Source organism: Onychomys torridus, chromosome 1, assembly GCF_903995425.1.
Source record: "Onychomys torridus chromosome 1, mOncTor1.1, whole genome shotgun sequence".
NCBI classification, from domain to species: Eukaryota; Metazoa; Chordata; class Mammalia; order Rodentia; family Cricetidae; genus Onychomys; species Onychomys torridus.
In genome coordinates, this window is record NC_050443.1 from 54084899 (window position 1) to 54102665 (window position 17767).

The following is a 17767-nucleotide window of genomic DNA, read 5'->3' on the forward strand; positions in this document are numbered from 1 at the left end:
AATATATCATTGTATTTGTCTGTCTCTAGCTGGACCAGAAATGAGGTGTTCAAAGTCTCTGGATTCTTGCTTTATGTGTTTAGATATTTACCTGTCATTAGGGAGTGTCTTCCAGATCGAGCTGGGGTCTGCTCCAGGAACGCACTCAGCACTGCTTCAGTTCCTGGGCTCCCAGAAGAGTATCCATAGCTGTTTAACACTCCAGCATCATTTAGTTTATAGACCAGAGACAGCACGACAATCGGAGTTTGAAACTTCAGGCTGGTCTGGACAGGGTGCTAATACTTCCCACGGTGGGAAGGCAGAAAACTAGTTCACCAGGTGGGGGAATCGGGGCTGCTGTGAGCTGGCTCTCAGCGTGCTAAATCAAGTAATGAGGAAAAGAGAATATCTGTTTCTAGGTAGGGGCTGCTGAATTGAACGAGAAAGCGCACGAGCCGCTCATCATACCGCTTGGAGCGGAGAGAGCCAGGCCGTTAGGACTTCTCCGTGGGGTCTCAGGTCCCCGATCAGCTTGGGGCCACCCAGGGGCGGAGCGCAGCGGGGACCCAGCTGAGGTCTGCCCCGCCCACGCGGGGCCGAAGCCCGTCGAATGACTCGGTGCAACGTGTTGGTGGCTGCGGCGGCGGCGGCGGCGGCGGCGGCGCGGGTTCTTCCGGGCTCTGTAGCTTCCTGCCGAGCACCGCGCAGCCGCCACGGCCGCGGGAGCCCCCGGGCGCAGGCCTCCGGGGTGCAAACCTCCGGGGCGCAGACCTCCTGGGTGCAAGGCTCAGGCTTCGGGGACGCAGACCTCGGCACCGTGCGCGCAGCGCACCATGAGCGCCCTGCCGCCGCCTCCGCGGCCGCCGCTGCTGCTGCTGCTGGCTCTCCTGGCCGCGCCCGCCGTCCTCGCCCGCAGAGCCGAGTCCGCCTCGGCCTCACAGCCCGAAGCGGAGCACCAGCCTCCGCCCAGCCCCGGGAATGTCACCCGGTTGGGATCTGGCGTGGCGGGCGGGGGCGGCTCCAACAGCAGCGGCGACGCTGTGGTGACCCGTCTCTCCAGCCTGCTGCGTGACCTGCCCACGCTGAAGGCGGCGGTGATCGTGGCGTGCGCCTTCAGCGCGCTGCTCATCGCCTGCCTGCTGCTGCGCGTCTTCAGGTGGGTCGTGTCACCCTGCTCCTGGCTCAGCTGGCTCTGCGGGCCGTGTCGCCATGCTGCTGTCCCCGCGCGCCGGCCCCACCTGCGCGCACAGGTGCTGGGTCTTGGCGCGCTCCCGCCGGACGCGCTCGCTCATCTCTCTGCTCTCCCTGCGAGGGGGGCATCCCGAGGGCGGGCGCTGTGCATTTGATTCTTTCAGGTACGCATTTCAGGAACAGTTTCCCCCCTTGAAGGCTGTTCGGTGTGTCCCAAGTCCTTGATCCATTGCTTTTCTCAACTCACAGTTGACGCGAGCATTGTCACTCTGAGTTCCGATCACCTTCCGCGCTTCCGCGGAATTGATTTGTATGCCCACGTCACAGACGAGGTAACATTCAAAAGAGAGGTGGCTTACACAGTTACTCAGCGGTGGAGGGACAATTTGGAGTTGGGTTCTTCTAAGGTGAACCTCGCTCCTGTTCTCCCCTTGCCTCCCCCGCTCCGTTTCTCCCTTCTTCTCCGCCCCCCATTCCCCTCTTTTCACCTACTTTTAGAGAGCAGAAGGGAGCGAGAAGGGGGATGCCTGAGGAACTGGGGACACCTGCCTTACATCAGGTTTGGTAATAGGCTTCAGGAGGTTTGGTGACCCTCAACAGATGTGGCGACTTTACATTGCTGAACTTCTAGACTGAGCTGTCTCAGTGCTCATTTACAGGGGACCGAGACGGACCTCAGGGAGGTTTTGTAGGTTGTTCAAGGCCAAGGAGAAAGTGTCCAGGAAATTTAGACGGTCCCTGGAATAGTGAGGTGGACAGGTTCACAGGGGAGGCCAGTTGGACGTTTCTCTGGAATGCTAGGGAAATCCTGGTTTGTAGGAAAAAGCCAAATATATCCTGTTATTCCCACCAGCTAGCCAGGAAGCGCGCCTGCGTGCGTGCGTGCGTACATGCGTATGTGTGTGAGGTTATTGACCCTCTGTCCTACACTGTGTTTTGATGATTGATAGTTACTGAAGATAGGGCAAGGGGCTTCTTCCTCTGGAGAACATCTATGGGGCAAGAGCAGAAATTAGACCCAGGGAAGTCAAGGTTGGGAGCTATGTGTAGAGGGATGCTCTCAGTTTTGTGTGATGTTAAGTCTAGGTGGTTCCTTTGGGGCCCATACGGTGAAGTGCCAGTTGTCAGAGAACAGAGAGGGCCTGTGGTCTCTGTCCCCTACCACTGCCTGCTTTGGCTTACCCCAGCCTTCTCACTTCCCTCATTCCTCTGCTGATGAACCTCGCTGGCTCTGTCTAGCCACAGCCTAGGCCTGGGATTTCCTTTGCGAGGTGTTCGGGGCCCTTACAGGCTGGCTCCAGCTCGCCTTGCCTCCCTCAACCAGCCCTTCCCAGCCTTGTCTTTTGTGTCTTGCTCTTCCCTTTACCCCCACGGCCCCTGGCGTATGCATTTCAACTCTGCATCTTCCAAGACCGCAGGCTGGACCCTGAGTGGTTTTCTTGGACAGCTGAATGGGGCCATTGCTTTCTTCTCTGGCCTCTCCAGCGTTAACTTCATGTATCCTTTGCTACACCCTAAATCCCACCATGCTGGGTTACCCAGTTCCTGTATTCAGCAAAGAGCCCTAGAGGGTGAGGTGCCCAGTTCATCTTAGCGTGTCTGTGCAGAGCGAGGATCTGGCATTCAACTGAGGCAGCGTCCTCTTTTCCAGACTTCCTCACTGTTCACTTGGAGTCAGCAGATGCCTAGAGCCGCTCCAGCCTAAAGGTTTGAAGCATTTAGCTCAAAATAGTCCCAGCCCACACAGCTGTGTACTTTTAAAAGAAGGCATTTCAACTATTTTTGCCAGTCTTCTCTTTATTACCCAAGAGTGGGGGAGAAGACAAGGCATCCTGTCACCAGATGTGTGTGTGTGTGTGTGTGTGTGTGTGTGTGTGTGTGTGTGTGTGTATGCAGGGGGATGGGACAGGGCTATGAGTTTATAGATGTGGCACTCAGGCCTGGGTGGGAGAGTCCTTGCCTTGGGTGTGGAAGGAAGGAGACCACTTCATAAGATAAACTGCTTCTGGTTATGATCAGCGAGTGTCCTCTTCCTGAGAAGGCATGCTTGTTATTTGAATCTCCAGGCAGAGAGCTGCCAATCTGGCTTCTGATTTAGATAGGATTTGTAGCATTTTACAGCAGGGAAGGGCCTTGGTGGTACCCAGTCCCCTAATGTCCTTTTGGAGATGTTGCTCCTCAACGTGTGGGACAAGTATTGGGTTTTTAAGAACATGCCATGGGTCTGTGTGGCTAAAGGCTGGGGCTGTGCCTTGACGGCTGCTTGGTGCTCTGTTCTGTGGCTGTTGCCTGTAGTCACAGTCTCCTGTGGACTTGATTAACTGGGCTTCCAGAACGTCTGGGCTGCTGGCTAGGGGTCTTTTGTACCTTCTTGCTTTCCATCTTCTTAGTTTATAGGCCCCGAGTCCTGCTCTTCCAATCACCGAGAACTCCCAAGACCATTTCACCCCTGTTTAAACGTTCCCTGGTGAAGTGATCCCACCCCCCACTTTTGCGTGAGTTACACCTTCCTCATCTCTCCTTGGTCACAGTGATGTTCTAGGCTGGGGTTCCTGGGGGATCCCTGCTCCTCTGCACTTCATTATCCCTCTTCTGCTGGAGTGCTGGTCTCGTTCTTCGATTCTCTCAATCTCCCACGTCCAGTTCTTGGACCTGTGGGCAAGGCCGTCTCTTCATGATTGTCATCGAGTCTTGCTCTTGAGTCTCCATATAAATTCTGCCCAGTGTTCCTCTGCCCTTAGCTCTGCTGGACTCCAAGGGCTCTTTAGTGGCATTGTGTGTTCCTTTATTCAGTTATTTATTTGTTTAGTTATATTTTGGATTGGCTTCTCCAGTCCTATAAGGCCCCAGTTTCTCCTGTGCTGTCCAATCTGGTAACCATTAGCCACCTGAGATTATGGAGAACTGGAAACATAACCCTCTGAACTAGGAGGAGCTGAAATCATGGGAAACACATGGAATTTATTAAAGAATGCTTGATTTTTAAAAATTTTTGGTAAGATTTTGAAGTAATGTTTTTTTTTTCAAATTTATAATTTTGATGTATTGGGTTAAATATATTAAAATTAGGATGGGGATGCCATTCAGTGGTGCATGCATTCCCCCCTCCACACACACAGGCACACTCACACACACGAGTGAGCATTCATACGTGCACAAATGTCTGACAGGTTTAACTGTGGCTTCAGGCTTCTGTTTCTTTTGTTGAGCCTAGCAGGCTGGTCTCAAGATCAAACAATCCTCCTGTCTTAGTTAGGGTTTCTGTGCTATGAAGAAATACCATGACCAAAAAGCAAGTTGGGGAGGAAAGGGTTTACTTGACTTACATTTCCGCATTGCTGTTCATCCCTGAAGGAAGTCAGGACAGGTACTCAAACAGGACAGGATCCTGGAGGCAAGGGCTGATGCAGAGGCCATGGAGGAGTGCTGCTTACTGGCTTGTTCCCCATGGCTTGCTCAGCCTGCTTTCTTATAGAACCCAGGACCACCAGCCCAGGGTGGTACCACCCACCACGGTATCCCACCACCTCACCCTTTGATCGCTAATTAAGAAAATGCCCTATAACTGGATCTCATGGAGGCATTTCCTCAACTGAGGCTCCTTCCTCTCTGATGACTCTAGCTTGTGTCAAGCTGACACACAAAACCAGCCAATATACTTCCTGTCTCAGCCTCCCAACTGCTAAGATTACAGGCATGAGCCACCATATTGGTTTTCATATATTTACGAAGGCTCTGGTATCGTGTAAAACATACCACAAACCCAGAAAGTTAGAGGGAAAAATACTGTGTTGGTTTTTCATGCTACAGTGATAAGATTCCTGATAAAAATGGGGGCCGAGCGTGAAATGTTGATCTGAGCTCATGGTTACAGAGCTATCTGGGCCCCAGGGCTGTGGACCTGTGGTGAGGCAGGACATCATGGCTAGGAAGTTGGAGGTGGTGGAGGAACAGAGTTGCTCATTTCCTGGTCACTGGAAAAGAGAGAGAGTGCCCAAACACGTTGCTCCACTCTGCCCCTTGCCTGGATTCCCTTGGGACCATGTCTACACAACTGGCTCATGGCTGACCCTCTTGTGTTTTAACTTGGGAAAACTCCTTGGTCAGGCCCTCTTCCCTCAAGCTCCCAAAGCACACTTGAGTTTTGAATTTCCTGTCCCTGCATTGCCAGGCTGAGGGCTGCCAAGGGCAGGGCTTCCGTGCCTCTCTAGCACCTAGTACCATTCCAAGAATAGGCTGGCATTTAATAAAGATATTTTTAGCAAAAGAATGTTGAACTCCCAAGTATTTTACATTGTTGATGACTCTCCAAGTGTCCCCTGTGACTAGATGCATGGTCAGTGTGGGATGCCTATGGAGTGGGAATCTGGGTGGTACCTGTTCATTGTCTTAGCAATGCAAAAACAAAATTAGGGAAGAGAGTGTGGTATCATTGCTTTTAAATTAACTCTTCTTCCTGTTTGTTTTCCCTGAAGGAGTCACCTTGCTAGACAACAGAAAAAACATGGATCCAAGGAAAGAGTTTAATAAAAGGAAAGATCCATGTAGTGAAGACCAGGAACTCTTAATTAGGCAACCCTGCTGCTAAGGTCCACATGTATTTCCCTTTGATATTCTTATTTTGATGCTAATGATTAGAAGGAGATGAAATGTGTGCATGTTGGGGGGTATTCAGAGTAGTTCTGTTTCATAGTGAAATATTTTAAATAACTTATATAGAGCTGAGTATGGTGGTGCACACCTGTAATCTCAATATTGAGGTGGCTGAGGTAGGAGGATCATGAGTTGGAAGCTAGCTGGTACATGGTATGACCTTGTTGAAACAAAACACAAAAAACCAAGACATATCCAGTAATTGACACTGTTTAAAAGAATATGGTAGTCTGTGATGGGTTAATGCTGAGCGTCAACTTGACAGGATTAGACTCATCTAGAGGATGAACCTCTAGGCACGTCTGTGACGGAGTTTCTAGATTGGGTTTGTTGAGGTGAGTGGATACACCTTAAATGTGGTCAGCACTGGCATGGGCCGGGGTCCCAGATGGAGTGAAAAGGGGAGACTGAGCTGAGCGTCAGTGTTCCCATCTCTCTGTTTCCTGGCTGCGGGTGCCATGTGATGGGCGCCTCATGCTCCTGGCACCACGGCGTCCCCACCATGCTGCATTGTACCTTCAGAACGTGAGCCGAAACAAACCCTTCCCTAAGTCGCTATTTCAGGTATTTTGTAACAGAAACAAGACAAGTACAGAGTACGTAATCCTTTAGAGCTGCTGAAAGTAATGACATGGGAAGATGGCGGCGCGAATTAAGTAAGACAGGCTATGGGAAAAAGTAACGACAGCGGCAATATCGGCCGCGGGTTGTGGAATGCAGCAGGTTATAGAGTGGCACGGCAGTATGGGCTCCTGTCACTCACTTATAAATATATGCGTATATATGCATGTGCAAAGAAATGTATTAGCGTGTGCACCCACCTGTCAATGTGGGCGATTCTTCCTTCATGTGCACCCACCTGTCAATGTGGGCGATTCTCCCTTTATGCATTTATATTTGTGGCATGATTATGTATCACCTGTACTCCTTTACAGTCCTGAGTCCTGTATTCATGCATGCACACTGTATCCTAGGACATGTCTGAAGACCAGTAGGAAATCATCTGGGGTATACCCCTGGCCATGGGATTCCTGTGTTCTTCATACTTGGTTTCCCTGGTGGGGTACCATGCAGCCATGCCTGTGGATCCTTTATTTGTCCCTGACACTTAGGATGACTGATGCTTTCCCATGTGTTGGGTATACCGTAGCATCTCCTTGCTTTGGTCTCCATTTCTTTGGTGTCAACTGGACCCAAACAGCATTCTTTCTTCCCATGCTTTCTCTGCGTGTGTGCCAATGCACACGTGCACGTGGAGGCCAAGGAAGATTTTGGGTGCCCTCCTCTATTGCTCTCTGCTCATTCCCTTGAGATAGGATCTCTCACTGAACTGGGAGTTCACCATTTTTTCAGTTAAGGATGGCTATCAGCAAACCCCCTTTAACCCTCCTGTCTCCATCCACCCAGTGCAGGGTTATAGGCACCCCCCCAGCCACACCTAGTGTTTTTAGTAGGTTCTGGGAATCTGAACTCTAGCTTTCATGCTTGTACAACAAATGCTTTTACCCAGGGAACCCCAGGACCCATACTTAATCTGATTTCCCCGTCTGTTTTACTTACTTTTTTCTGTTTCTGTGATAAAATGCTGTGACCAAGGCAACTTAGGAAAGTTTAATTGAGCTTTGGTTTTAGAGGGCTAGAGTCCATGATGCTTCTATGTCTTAATATGTATTTTGATTTTTATTTAATGTTACTTTCTATTACATTTTATTTACTGTCTCTGTCTCTCTGTGTAGGTTAGAGACAACTTGTTGGAGTCAGTTCTCCCCTTCTACCACATGGGACCCAGGAATTGAATTCAGGTCCTCAGGATGTGTGGCAGGAGCCATTATTCACTGAGCCCCTTTACCTGCCTCATGTATTAACATTTTACCATCAAGGAAAACGCTAGATAGGAGATCAAATCTGGAGAAAATGGTGGCTTGATTCCAGAGCACCCTCTGGTGGATGTGATCACATGGTGCATGTGAGGGTCCTGGCAGGGATGTGAGGGTGGGGAGTGGGGAGACATCTCTGGGTTGAATGGATGCTTGATGCCTTTTGTAAAAGGACAGGAGGTAGGTTTTTTTTTTTTTTTTTTGCCTTCAGGTGCTGGTGCCTTGCATGGGATGTCAGTCATAGACTAGAGGCTGTTGTGGAGACCCTTTGCCCCAGGGGTTCCCTTACAACATCTCTCCCTTTGAGCTTTGGGAATTGTACTTTTCTCTCTCGTGATGTGGCTGCAAGCCAGGGAAGCTTTACACCTTGAGACGCGGCTTCCCCGTTCTGTGGCTTGGCGGCTCTCCCAGTTTTATTGTACAGGCACGGTTTCTCTTCCGTCTCCAGTGGCTGCATGCTCAGCCCCTTCTTACTTCAAAATCTCTGTGAAATCCTCTTACCCGAAAGGCTTGTTTTGGCGCTTTCCCCAGGGATTGGGAAGACAAAGTTGAGGTGATTTAATCTTGCCTGGTGTGGTGGCGAGGGAGTAAGCACCATGTTCTGGAGACGGCGATACCTTGCATACCCAATGTGCTGCTCTAGGTCTTGGAGTAGGGGGTTAAAGTTTCCTACTTGCCTTAGGTTTCCCAAATTTTCTTTTTTATTATTATTTATAATAATGAGAAAAGTTAATATAAACAGTAACTCCAGGGCTGGGTGGGGTGTGTCAGGAGGACTCTTCAAACTCACTGGCTAGCCAGCCTAGCTGAATTGATGATGGACTCCAGGCCTCAGTGAGAGAACCTGCCTCAAAAACCAAGGTGGAGAGTAATTGAGGAAGACAACCGGTGCCCACACACATATGCATGCACACACTCACCTGGATGTGTACACGCAACATATGTAGTCACCATCACCCGTGTCACCACCAGCACCAAGGGTACTGGGGCTGAGAGACTCTCAGACATGGCTTTCTGGTTGCTTGTGGGCGATGTGAGCCGTTTCCTGAACCGTGCTAAGAATCCTTTCCACATTATTAATTACAGAACATCCTGGAAGGATATTTGGGTCAACATCGTGTCAACCACACCCTGGTTTCTCCTTCAAGCAGCCAAGTGTCCTGTGGTACTGAAAAATATGATTCTGAAGACAGGTAGTTTCTACCTGGCCTTTTTGGTCTCGTTTCTGCTTGTCAGCAGGGCAGCCATATGGTTAAAATAATCAGGCAGCTGTCTGTACCTCCAAGCATGTTTTAAATGAAATTGGTAATCATTTCAGCTGAGCCCTTTTGATGGCTCGGCTCCCCAGCAAAGAGGGTATCTTGTGACTACCCTTATGAATAGGCCTTTTAGGCATGGGCACCTGCCACTGGTTCCTTCTAGCAAATTGAAAAGGGAAGAGCAAATCCCTCTTTAATTTAACCCTGAGCCCCTGGCTTACATGGCGTTACCATAGACTCCCTGGCACATACTCTTGCCGATGTGGGTTCTTGTGATATCAGACCCGTGTAAGGCTCCGTGGGGATGGGGATGGCTGGGGGTCGGGTGGGGTAGGGTTGGGTGGGTGTGTCCCACCAGAGAGGAAATCCTCCTAGATTTAAGCAGAAGTTTCTTGAGTTGTGTGTTTAGTTTTCTGGTGCATGTTTGGGTCTAAACATTTGCAAGGGGACATTCTAGGAACTGGCGTTTAAAATCCTATTCTTATGGTTTCACTTAAAAAGCAACAATAATGTCTCCTAATCTGAGGGCAGCCTGCAAGGAATCCAGACTTCATGTTTATTTTCTGAGGCCACAGAGAGGAGGAAGGCCATTCTAGGTAGGTGTGGCTCAGAGGAGAGTGGTGACAGAGAACTCTGGCATGGTTCCCCCAGATCTGGGAGGCCTTGGGCCCTGTAACCTCTCAGGTGCGAGCTTTCTTCACATTCAGGGCTTTGTCGACCTTCCTCCCCCTTCTGCATTGTACAGTTGAAACTGAGGCCCTAGCTAGGAGACATGTAACTCCAGGTGCTTGTATGCTCAGCTGGGCTCTTTCTGGACCTCCAGGATGTGGCAGGCTGCCCTTTGACCTGTCAAATAGGTCTCCCTAACATGTAGCCCAGCAGCTAGGAGAAAGCTTGGCTGAAGAGACCACACATTCTTGCCTCTGTGAACTCAGGGTGCTGTGCTGAATAGGGAGCAGCCCAGAGACCCAGGAATATCAATGTAGAAGGAAAGACAACTCCTTTATTGCTTATCTGGTGGGAAGGAAGCCATGCAATTCAACAGGGGAGTCACAAATCCAAAGTGGCTTTGGATGGAGCTAGAGTGGTCTTGGGAAGGTACTGTAGAGAGGAGGGAGATTTGGACTTAGCAGTGGGAAGGAAGGCTTCTTCCAGGGTTGGGTAGAAAAAGCAGGCATGATGGTTAGCTCTAATTGACAGCACGGTTAGAATCACCTGGGCAGAGAGTCTCAGTGAGTCATTGTTGAGGTCGGACTGGCCTATAGGCATGTCTGTAAGGGGTTATCTTAATGGCACTAGCTGATGTGGGAACATCTAGCCTGCTCTGGTTCTGGATTGTATAAGAATTGAAAAGGTGAGCTGAGCAGTAGACGTACATACATGCACTCATTCCCTCTTTGTTCTTGACGATGGATGTGAGTAGCTGCTTCAGGTTCTTGCCTTGACTTCCCTAAGTCAGTGATAGACTGTAACCTCAAAATGTGACCTGACATAAAGTTATCTCCCCAGAGTGTCCCATTGTTACACAGTTCTGAGCTGGATAGTTTATGTTTCCTATTCCAGTGAGGGGTACTTTACTGGAGTTCCCATTTTACAGATGAGCAAATCAAGTCACTGAATGTGAATGTGTTTTACTTAAAGGCCCATAGCTGAATAGGAAAGAGAAAGGGTCCAACTCATGCTTCTTCTGTTGAAATATATTTGGAAAACACCCAATGTTTTCCAGAGGATTTGGCATGCTGGAGGAAATGGAGGGATAATGGAACACACAGTTAAAAATTAAAGGGCTGTTTTCAAAAGACTGGTCCAGATTGAGGTCTTAGGTACTGAATGAGTGGATGAAGAGTAATTGGTTGCAGTGGGGGGTGCATGGTGTCTAAGGAGACCCAGAAAAGGTGTTGGGAGACCAGTTGGCCCAGAGGTCTCAGTGATGGTGACAATGACATAAAGAAGTCATCTTCCCAGGGAGACAGGGTGAAGGGGTGGGAGGGTGGTCAGGCAGGGAGAAGGCTTGATGAGGACAGAGATGAAATGGAAGGGAAAGCAGCCTGTAAGCCCCTGCTCCTTCCTGTGCCATGGACCACAGACACTGACTCCCAGCTGACTCTGCCTGTCAGGTATCCTCCCCTGCTCCCCTGCTCCTTCCCATCTTCTCATGAAGACTCCTAACTTTCAAGTGGTCTTTGTTTTTTTCTGAGACAGGGTTTCTCTGTGTAGCTTTGCGTCTTCCCTGGATCTCTCTCTGTAGCCCAGGCTGGCCTCGAACTCACAGAGATCCGCCTGCCTCTGCCTCCCGAGTGCTGGGATTAAAGGCGTGCGCCACCACCGCCCGGCTAACTTTCAAGTGTTCTTAACTCCTTTTGTTTTTAAAATAAGCCAATACTAAACAGAAAAGCATGGCTGTGGTCAGAATTTCCAGCCCCTGGACCTGTTGTTGGCAAACTCTGACTTGGGATGCAACAGAAGTGAAATTTGTGAATGAAGATGCCTGAAAGCAGCTGGGGGCCTGGTCTTGGCACTTCTCCTGCTGGGAAGACTTGGGTTCTTGAAATCCTGGGTGGTGAAGACAGACAGTGCCACACCTCCCCCTTCCATGGATGTGTGGACACTGTCTCCTAAAGCATGGTGAGCCCAGGCTTTCAGGCTCCCTCGGGTCACCAAATGAACCCCCATGGTCATTTGGTGCTGCTCTCAAAGTAGTGAAGTCTAGCGGCTACTTTCTTCATGTTTGGCTCCCTGTCCCTAACCTCCTTTACAAACAAAACAGACCCAGCCCTTCGCAAACACACCTGGCAGCTGGAAGAACAGGACCAGGGACATTGGCTGTGGCCGTGTTTCACCTGGTTCCCTGCAGCAGGTCAAACTCAAGGTGTGCTGTATTTGTCTTGGAGAATCAGAGAGCTCATCCTTCAGAGTAGGAGGGTGACAGGTTAGGGGGCAGTTGGGTTTGAAGCTCCGAGATCTGTAGTTGAGATCGTATGGGTTGTCTGGCTCATGTTATCTGACACCTAGGGCCACGTCCTGGATGCCAGTGTTGGGATATATCTATAGTTGGTATTGTTTTGCCAATCACAAGGGAGTGGAGGCAGGAAGCAGATTGGTAGCTGATCCTGGAAGAACTGCCAGGGACGAGGGTGAAGGAGGGGATCCTGGTTGATGTGCGTATCATTACATCTGTCAGGGCTCATAGGCTTTTAGTAGAATTATTAAATATCACTCATGACCCTATAAACCACAGCTAAGAAACTGAGACAAATTTTGCCAACAGAAGGCCTGGGAGTTGGAAATCCAGACCACAGACAGGCATGCTATTCGGTTTGGTTTTGATCTGGTACTGATTTTGAAAACTGAGAGAGCTGAGAACACTTAATGTAAAGATTGTGGTTCCTCTTCTCTTGCTAGGTGAGCCTCAGTCCAGGAAGGGACAGGATGCTGCTGCCCCCTTTAGGCTGGGCATGGCACTGCACTTTTTATTATTAATATTTATGTATTTATCATGTGGGTGCGCACATGTGTGTGCTGTTTTATATTTATTTATTGTGTGTGTGTTTGCACATGTAGGTGAGTGTGTGTGTGTGTGTGTGTGTGTGTAGGAAACTTGTAGGAGATGATATTTACCTTCCATCATGTGGGTCCCAGAGATCAAATTCGGGTGATCTGGCATTTCAGCAAGCACCTTTATACACTGAGCCATTTCAGTACCTCCAGGCATTGCTCTTTGGGTCTTTGATGTGAAGGTGGTGCTTAGTCACCATTTGTCATCCTGTTTGTTCCCATAGTTACGTCACACCGTTTCCACTTCAAGGGTTCTGCGTATCTGCAGGGCACTGTAGCGTTTGAGTTGTTGACTTGCTGCTTTGAGTCACAGGGCTGGGGCAGTGCTGGTACACTGGGGCATGACCAGGTGAGGAGTGGGTGGCTACAAAGAATCTCAACACAGCATTCAGGAGGCCCAAGCAGAGCCCGGCTGCTGGTCCTGAAGGAGGTCCTGAAGTTATGACCGAACTAAAGGGGCACCCGTATGTTCCACGTGACTGTGTTTAGTTGCAGTTCCCCATCTGTAGTGGAGCAAGATGAGGTTCAAGTCTTACTGACTCATCGAGACTGCCTTACAGGGAGGGCGCTGGTTGGATGCACTTGTCAGATGGAGCTCATGGGTGCTGCGGTCCCGCCGCAGCCTGGGTTCAGGGGAAGGTTCCTGAGTTGGGGAAGGCGTGTTGGCATGAAGAGATGACCTGTCCGACCACCAGATGAGTTTCACACAAGTGGCTGGCCCTGAATAGCTCCAGCCATGGTTATTTACACACCAGAAACAAGCGTGTTTTTCCACTCTAACAAGTTTTCCCCATCCCCCAATGTTAACCTCCCGCAAAAACAAGAATGTCAGATATGTTTTTCCCCAACTTTTACATCAAAACATCTTTAAACCAAAAATAACACTTATCATTTTGCTAACTTGGCTAAATATTGAGCCAGGTACATTCTGTCTTTACAAAATTAAAGGTGATTGACACAGGCACACATTTTCAGGAACAACAATCCTGCTCAAAACATATTTACAGAAATAGGGGTGATCTGTCTCCAATCCTGTCAGCACTGAATCAGATCAGCTCCCGGGGTCTGGAGTGACAGCTGGCTTCCCCAGTCAAGAAACCTGAGAAGCATCAGCTCCCAAAGAATTTTAGGGGAAAATATTCGAGAAAAAAAATGTGGTTTCCAGGAATGATCCCAACTGTCCCATGTGTGACCGACAACATGACACTGAAGTCACCATGAGAATTCTCAGTACTTCAAGAGAGAAGAGAGCATGCAGGCTGTGTGGTCCCAGCATATTCTGTGCTGTCCTGAAGTCCACTGGTCCTTGCCGAGTGACTGTCCCTGTGTCCTCATCTGGAGACCCAGTGGACAAGTACTCATATACTGGTCCAAAACTAGGCTGCAGGGCTCCCAACACCTGGGCTATGCTCAGGGCAGGTTGCTGGGGAAGGGTGCATTGGTAGCAGGCCATGGTGGCTTTTCTATTAAGCCTGGGACTCAGGCATCTCTTCTTCTGTACTGGGCACTCAGGCACCTCTTCTTCTGTACAGGGTATGGCAGAGGCCATGGCTGGAAAGGGGGCAGGGTCTGGGGTCCAGTTCTACCATTCTTCAAGTTTAATTGCTTTTCTAGGGAAGGCCCAGTCATTTCTCCTGGATAGCACCCAGGCATCAAGGCTCACCTGCAGGGTGAACGCCCATTTATGCTCAGCAGCTGCTTGCTTGCTCTCCCCACTTCCCACATTCCATTTTCATTTTCTTTGCTGAGTTTTCCCCATGTCAGAGGTGACACCATCTTTAGCTTCCAGCTTCAAGTGGGGTTTTAGGGCCTTAATGATGAGATAGTGGAGGTGGGGACACGTTGAGTTGCTGAATGTGAATCCTCAAGTCATCGGGTCAGGGGAGTATAGCCACTTGGAGGAGTCATGGCAGCCCCTGGGTGGGCTCTAGGAGGGGCAGCCTGGTCCATTTCAAATTTAGTGATCTACTCTGAATTTTTGAAATGTACTTATGTCTTTAAAACACAGAGCTTGGTCTGGGGATGTATGTAGCTCAGTTGGTAAAATGCTTGTGTGGATGCTGAGGTTCATAAAATTGGGAAAGTGGCCCCTGCTTGTTATCTCAACACTCAGGACATAGAAGCAGGAGGCAGAAATCAGGGTTATCCTTGGCTATATGGCAAAGTTGAGGCCAGCTTGAATCCCTATCTCAAAACAACAAAATCCAAAACAGATAGTTTATTCCTGTGGTTCAAAATGCATAAAGAATATGAGTAGGGAGTAAAAAACTTCACAAGTGTCCATAAGCCTTTCCCAGCTCTAGACCACCACTAATTTACTCCCAAGTCTATGGGCTTCTCTGTTTTGGACTGTCATATGACTGGAATCACGTAACATGTGGTCCGACTGGAATCATATAACATGTAGTCTGTTTTACTCTGCATTTTCTCAGGGGTTGTCTGGATTGTAGCATGAATCAGAGTTTCATTCTACCCAGCCCCCCAAATAGTAGCTTCCTATTTAGTTACTGTGCCACTCTATTTTTTCCAAGCTTAATCTACATTTAAAAATTGTGTGTGTGTGTGTGTGTGTGTGTGTGTGTGTGTGTGTGTGTGTGTGTAGGGATATTTGCATATGAGTGCACAGGTCAGAGGTATTGAGTTCCCCCTACAGCTGGAGTTACAGGTGGTTTTAAGCTGCCCAATGTGGGTGCTGGGAACCAAACTTGGGTCCTCTGCAGGAGCTGTACATGCCCTTAACTGTGGAGTCGTCTCTCCAGCTCTGTATACTGCCTTGATCCACATGTGGTGGTGTGAATGAGAACGGCCCCCATAGCTCATATGTTTGAAAGTTTGATCCCTACTTTGGGACTGTTTGAGAAGGGTTATGAAGTGTGGCCTTGTTGAAGGAGGTGTGTCATGGGGGAAAGCCTTGAGGGTTCAAAAGTCCACACCATTCCCCAGTTAGCTGTCTCGCTTCCTCATGCTTGTGCATCAGGGTGTAAACTCTCGGCTACTGCTCCAGAACCATGGCCGCCTGCCTGCTACCATACTAACTGCCATGATGGTAATTCGTATGCTTAATCTCTTAAGAATCTGATGACCAAGCTTCATACTATTCTGTGTCTCACTAGAAGGATATGAAGGACATAGTTTCTTCAGGTCCTTGTTAGCATTGGCTGCTGTCTGTCCTTTTGATCCTAGAGTGTGAAGCTATCTCATTGTGGTTCAGTTTGCACTGTGCTGTGTGATAATGGGGTGACCTTCCCTGTATGTATTTACTGGTCATTTATATGTTTGCTTTAGGGAACTATTAGGATCATTTACCTAGAGGCTGGGGGAGATGTCTCAATGGGTAAGAGCACTGGCCGCTGAAACATTAGGACCTGAATTTGAACCTCCAGCACTTGTGTAAAAAGCCAAGTGTGGCCACTTGACCATGTGATCCCAGTGCTGTGCACTGTGTGAGGGTTGGGGGAAGAAGGCAGAAGGATCCCTGGGCTTGCTAGCTGTAAGCCTGATTCCAGGTTCGATGAGAAATCCTATCTTGAGGAAATAAGGTGGAGAATGGTAGAGCAAGACACCTAGAGTCCTTTTCTGGACTCTGCACATGTGCATGGGTGCATGCACTGGCACACACACACGTGTGTATATATTACACATCCACTCACCAACACACTGTGCTGGTAGTTTATGTCAAGCTGATATAAACTAGAGTCACCCGAGAAGACCTCAGGTGAGGAATTGCCTCTATTAGATTGGCCTGTGGGCAAGCCTCTAGAGCGTTTTCTTGATTAATGATTGATGTAGGCAGATCCAGCCCATTCTGGGTGGTGCTATCCCTGGGAAGGTGGTCCTGAATTGTATAAATAAGTAAGCTGACTTAGTCATGGAGAGCAAGCCAGTCAACAGTATTGTTCCATGGTTCCTACCTCTGCCCCTGCTTGAGTACCTATCCTGACTTCCCTGTGTAAGCCAAATACATCTTTTCCTTCCTAAGTCAGTGTTTTATCACATTAGAAACCTACCTAGAAAACACACACAATTAACAATTAAAGACCCTTTGCCTGTTTTTAGCTGGTATCACTATTTCATTGTTGAGATGTAAGAATATTTTTGTATTGCAAATGCAATTTTATCCCATTCTCTGGCTGTCTTTTCACTTTTTGAATGTTGTTCTTTGAAGTCCAACATTTTTGATTTTGGTGAAGTCCAATTTATCTAATTTTTTTCTCCTTTAGCTTCTGATGTCCTACTCCAAGGTCACAAAACCTTATCCCGTGCTTTCTTCCATGACTCTTAGCTCTGAGAAATGTCTTATTTATTTACATACTTCTCTGGAAATATCCTATGAGGTAATTTTTGTATATGATGGCTTAATGTTTTACTCATTCTTTGGGGGCAGTGGCTTCCAAATTTATTTTTTTGCATGTGGGCATCTTCTCTCTCTTCACACCTATACTGTCTATGTGTCTCATCTTGGAGTATATAAATATTAATCTTGCATATATTAGAGATGTTCCTTTTCTATGTAGAGACAGCAGCTCCGTGTTGATGATGTGGAGGCATCATGCTCAGTGTGGTCAGCCTCTTACGATTGGGCACTTGTATGTCATACTGTGTAGGCTGAAGCATATGATTAAGACAGTTTCCCCAAAGGGGAGTTCTTGATGAGGTTTATATCATTGTAAGTGACGGACATTGATGATCTGCTCCCTGTGTGTGTAACAGTGTATGCATCCAGCAGGATGATGAGAGGACCTGTTCCCCCTGCCCCGGTCCATTGTGCATCTTTAGTCGTTTTGATGTTTGTCAAGCTTACAAGTGGATAATGGGATCTCTTTAAAGGCTGCATTTACATTTATCTTACTGTGAGGTTGCAGAATGCAAAGCCATTTGTGCGCCTTTTCTCTGTCTGTGCCCTGCCTGCTTTTATATCCTTTGACACAATTTTCAATGAGATGATTGGTCATTTTTTTTATTGATTTGTAGATACTCCTTATATCTGTTAAGGAGGTTAGTTTACACCTGTACTGCAAATTGGATATATGTTCCCAAGCTTATCGTTTATCTTGACTTAAGTTATTATTATTATTATTTTTCCCTGTGCCCCCTGCTGACTTAAATTATTTTTCCATGTTTGAATTCACCACAGTTCTTTTTATTGCTTTTGGATCTCTTCCATGGTTTCCACTCATAGTTTTATTTCCTACCCTTAAGTCTATCCATCTCATTTATTGTGATACAGAGTATGAGATGTGAGTGATTATC

General features: G+C 48.3%; 1 protein-coding gene across 1 annotated transcript in view; it reads left to right on the top strand.

The window, feature by feature from the left end:
• The first annotated feature begins 484 nt into the window (after positions 1-484).
• The window catches only part of Fam174b (family with sequence similarity 174 member B), a 42748-nt gene continuing 25465 nt past the window's right edge, over positions 485-17767 (top strand). Inside the window, exon 1 of the mRNA XM_036176916.1 lies at positions 485-1138. Within this exon, the coding sequence (XP_036032809.1) occupies positions 816-1138 (323 nt within the window). The 5' untranslated portion in view covers positions 485-815. The remainder of the gene's footprint in view (positions 1139-17767) is intronic.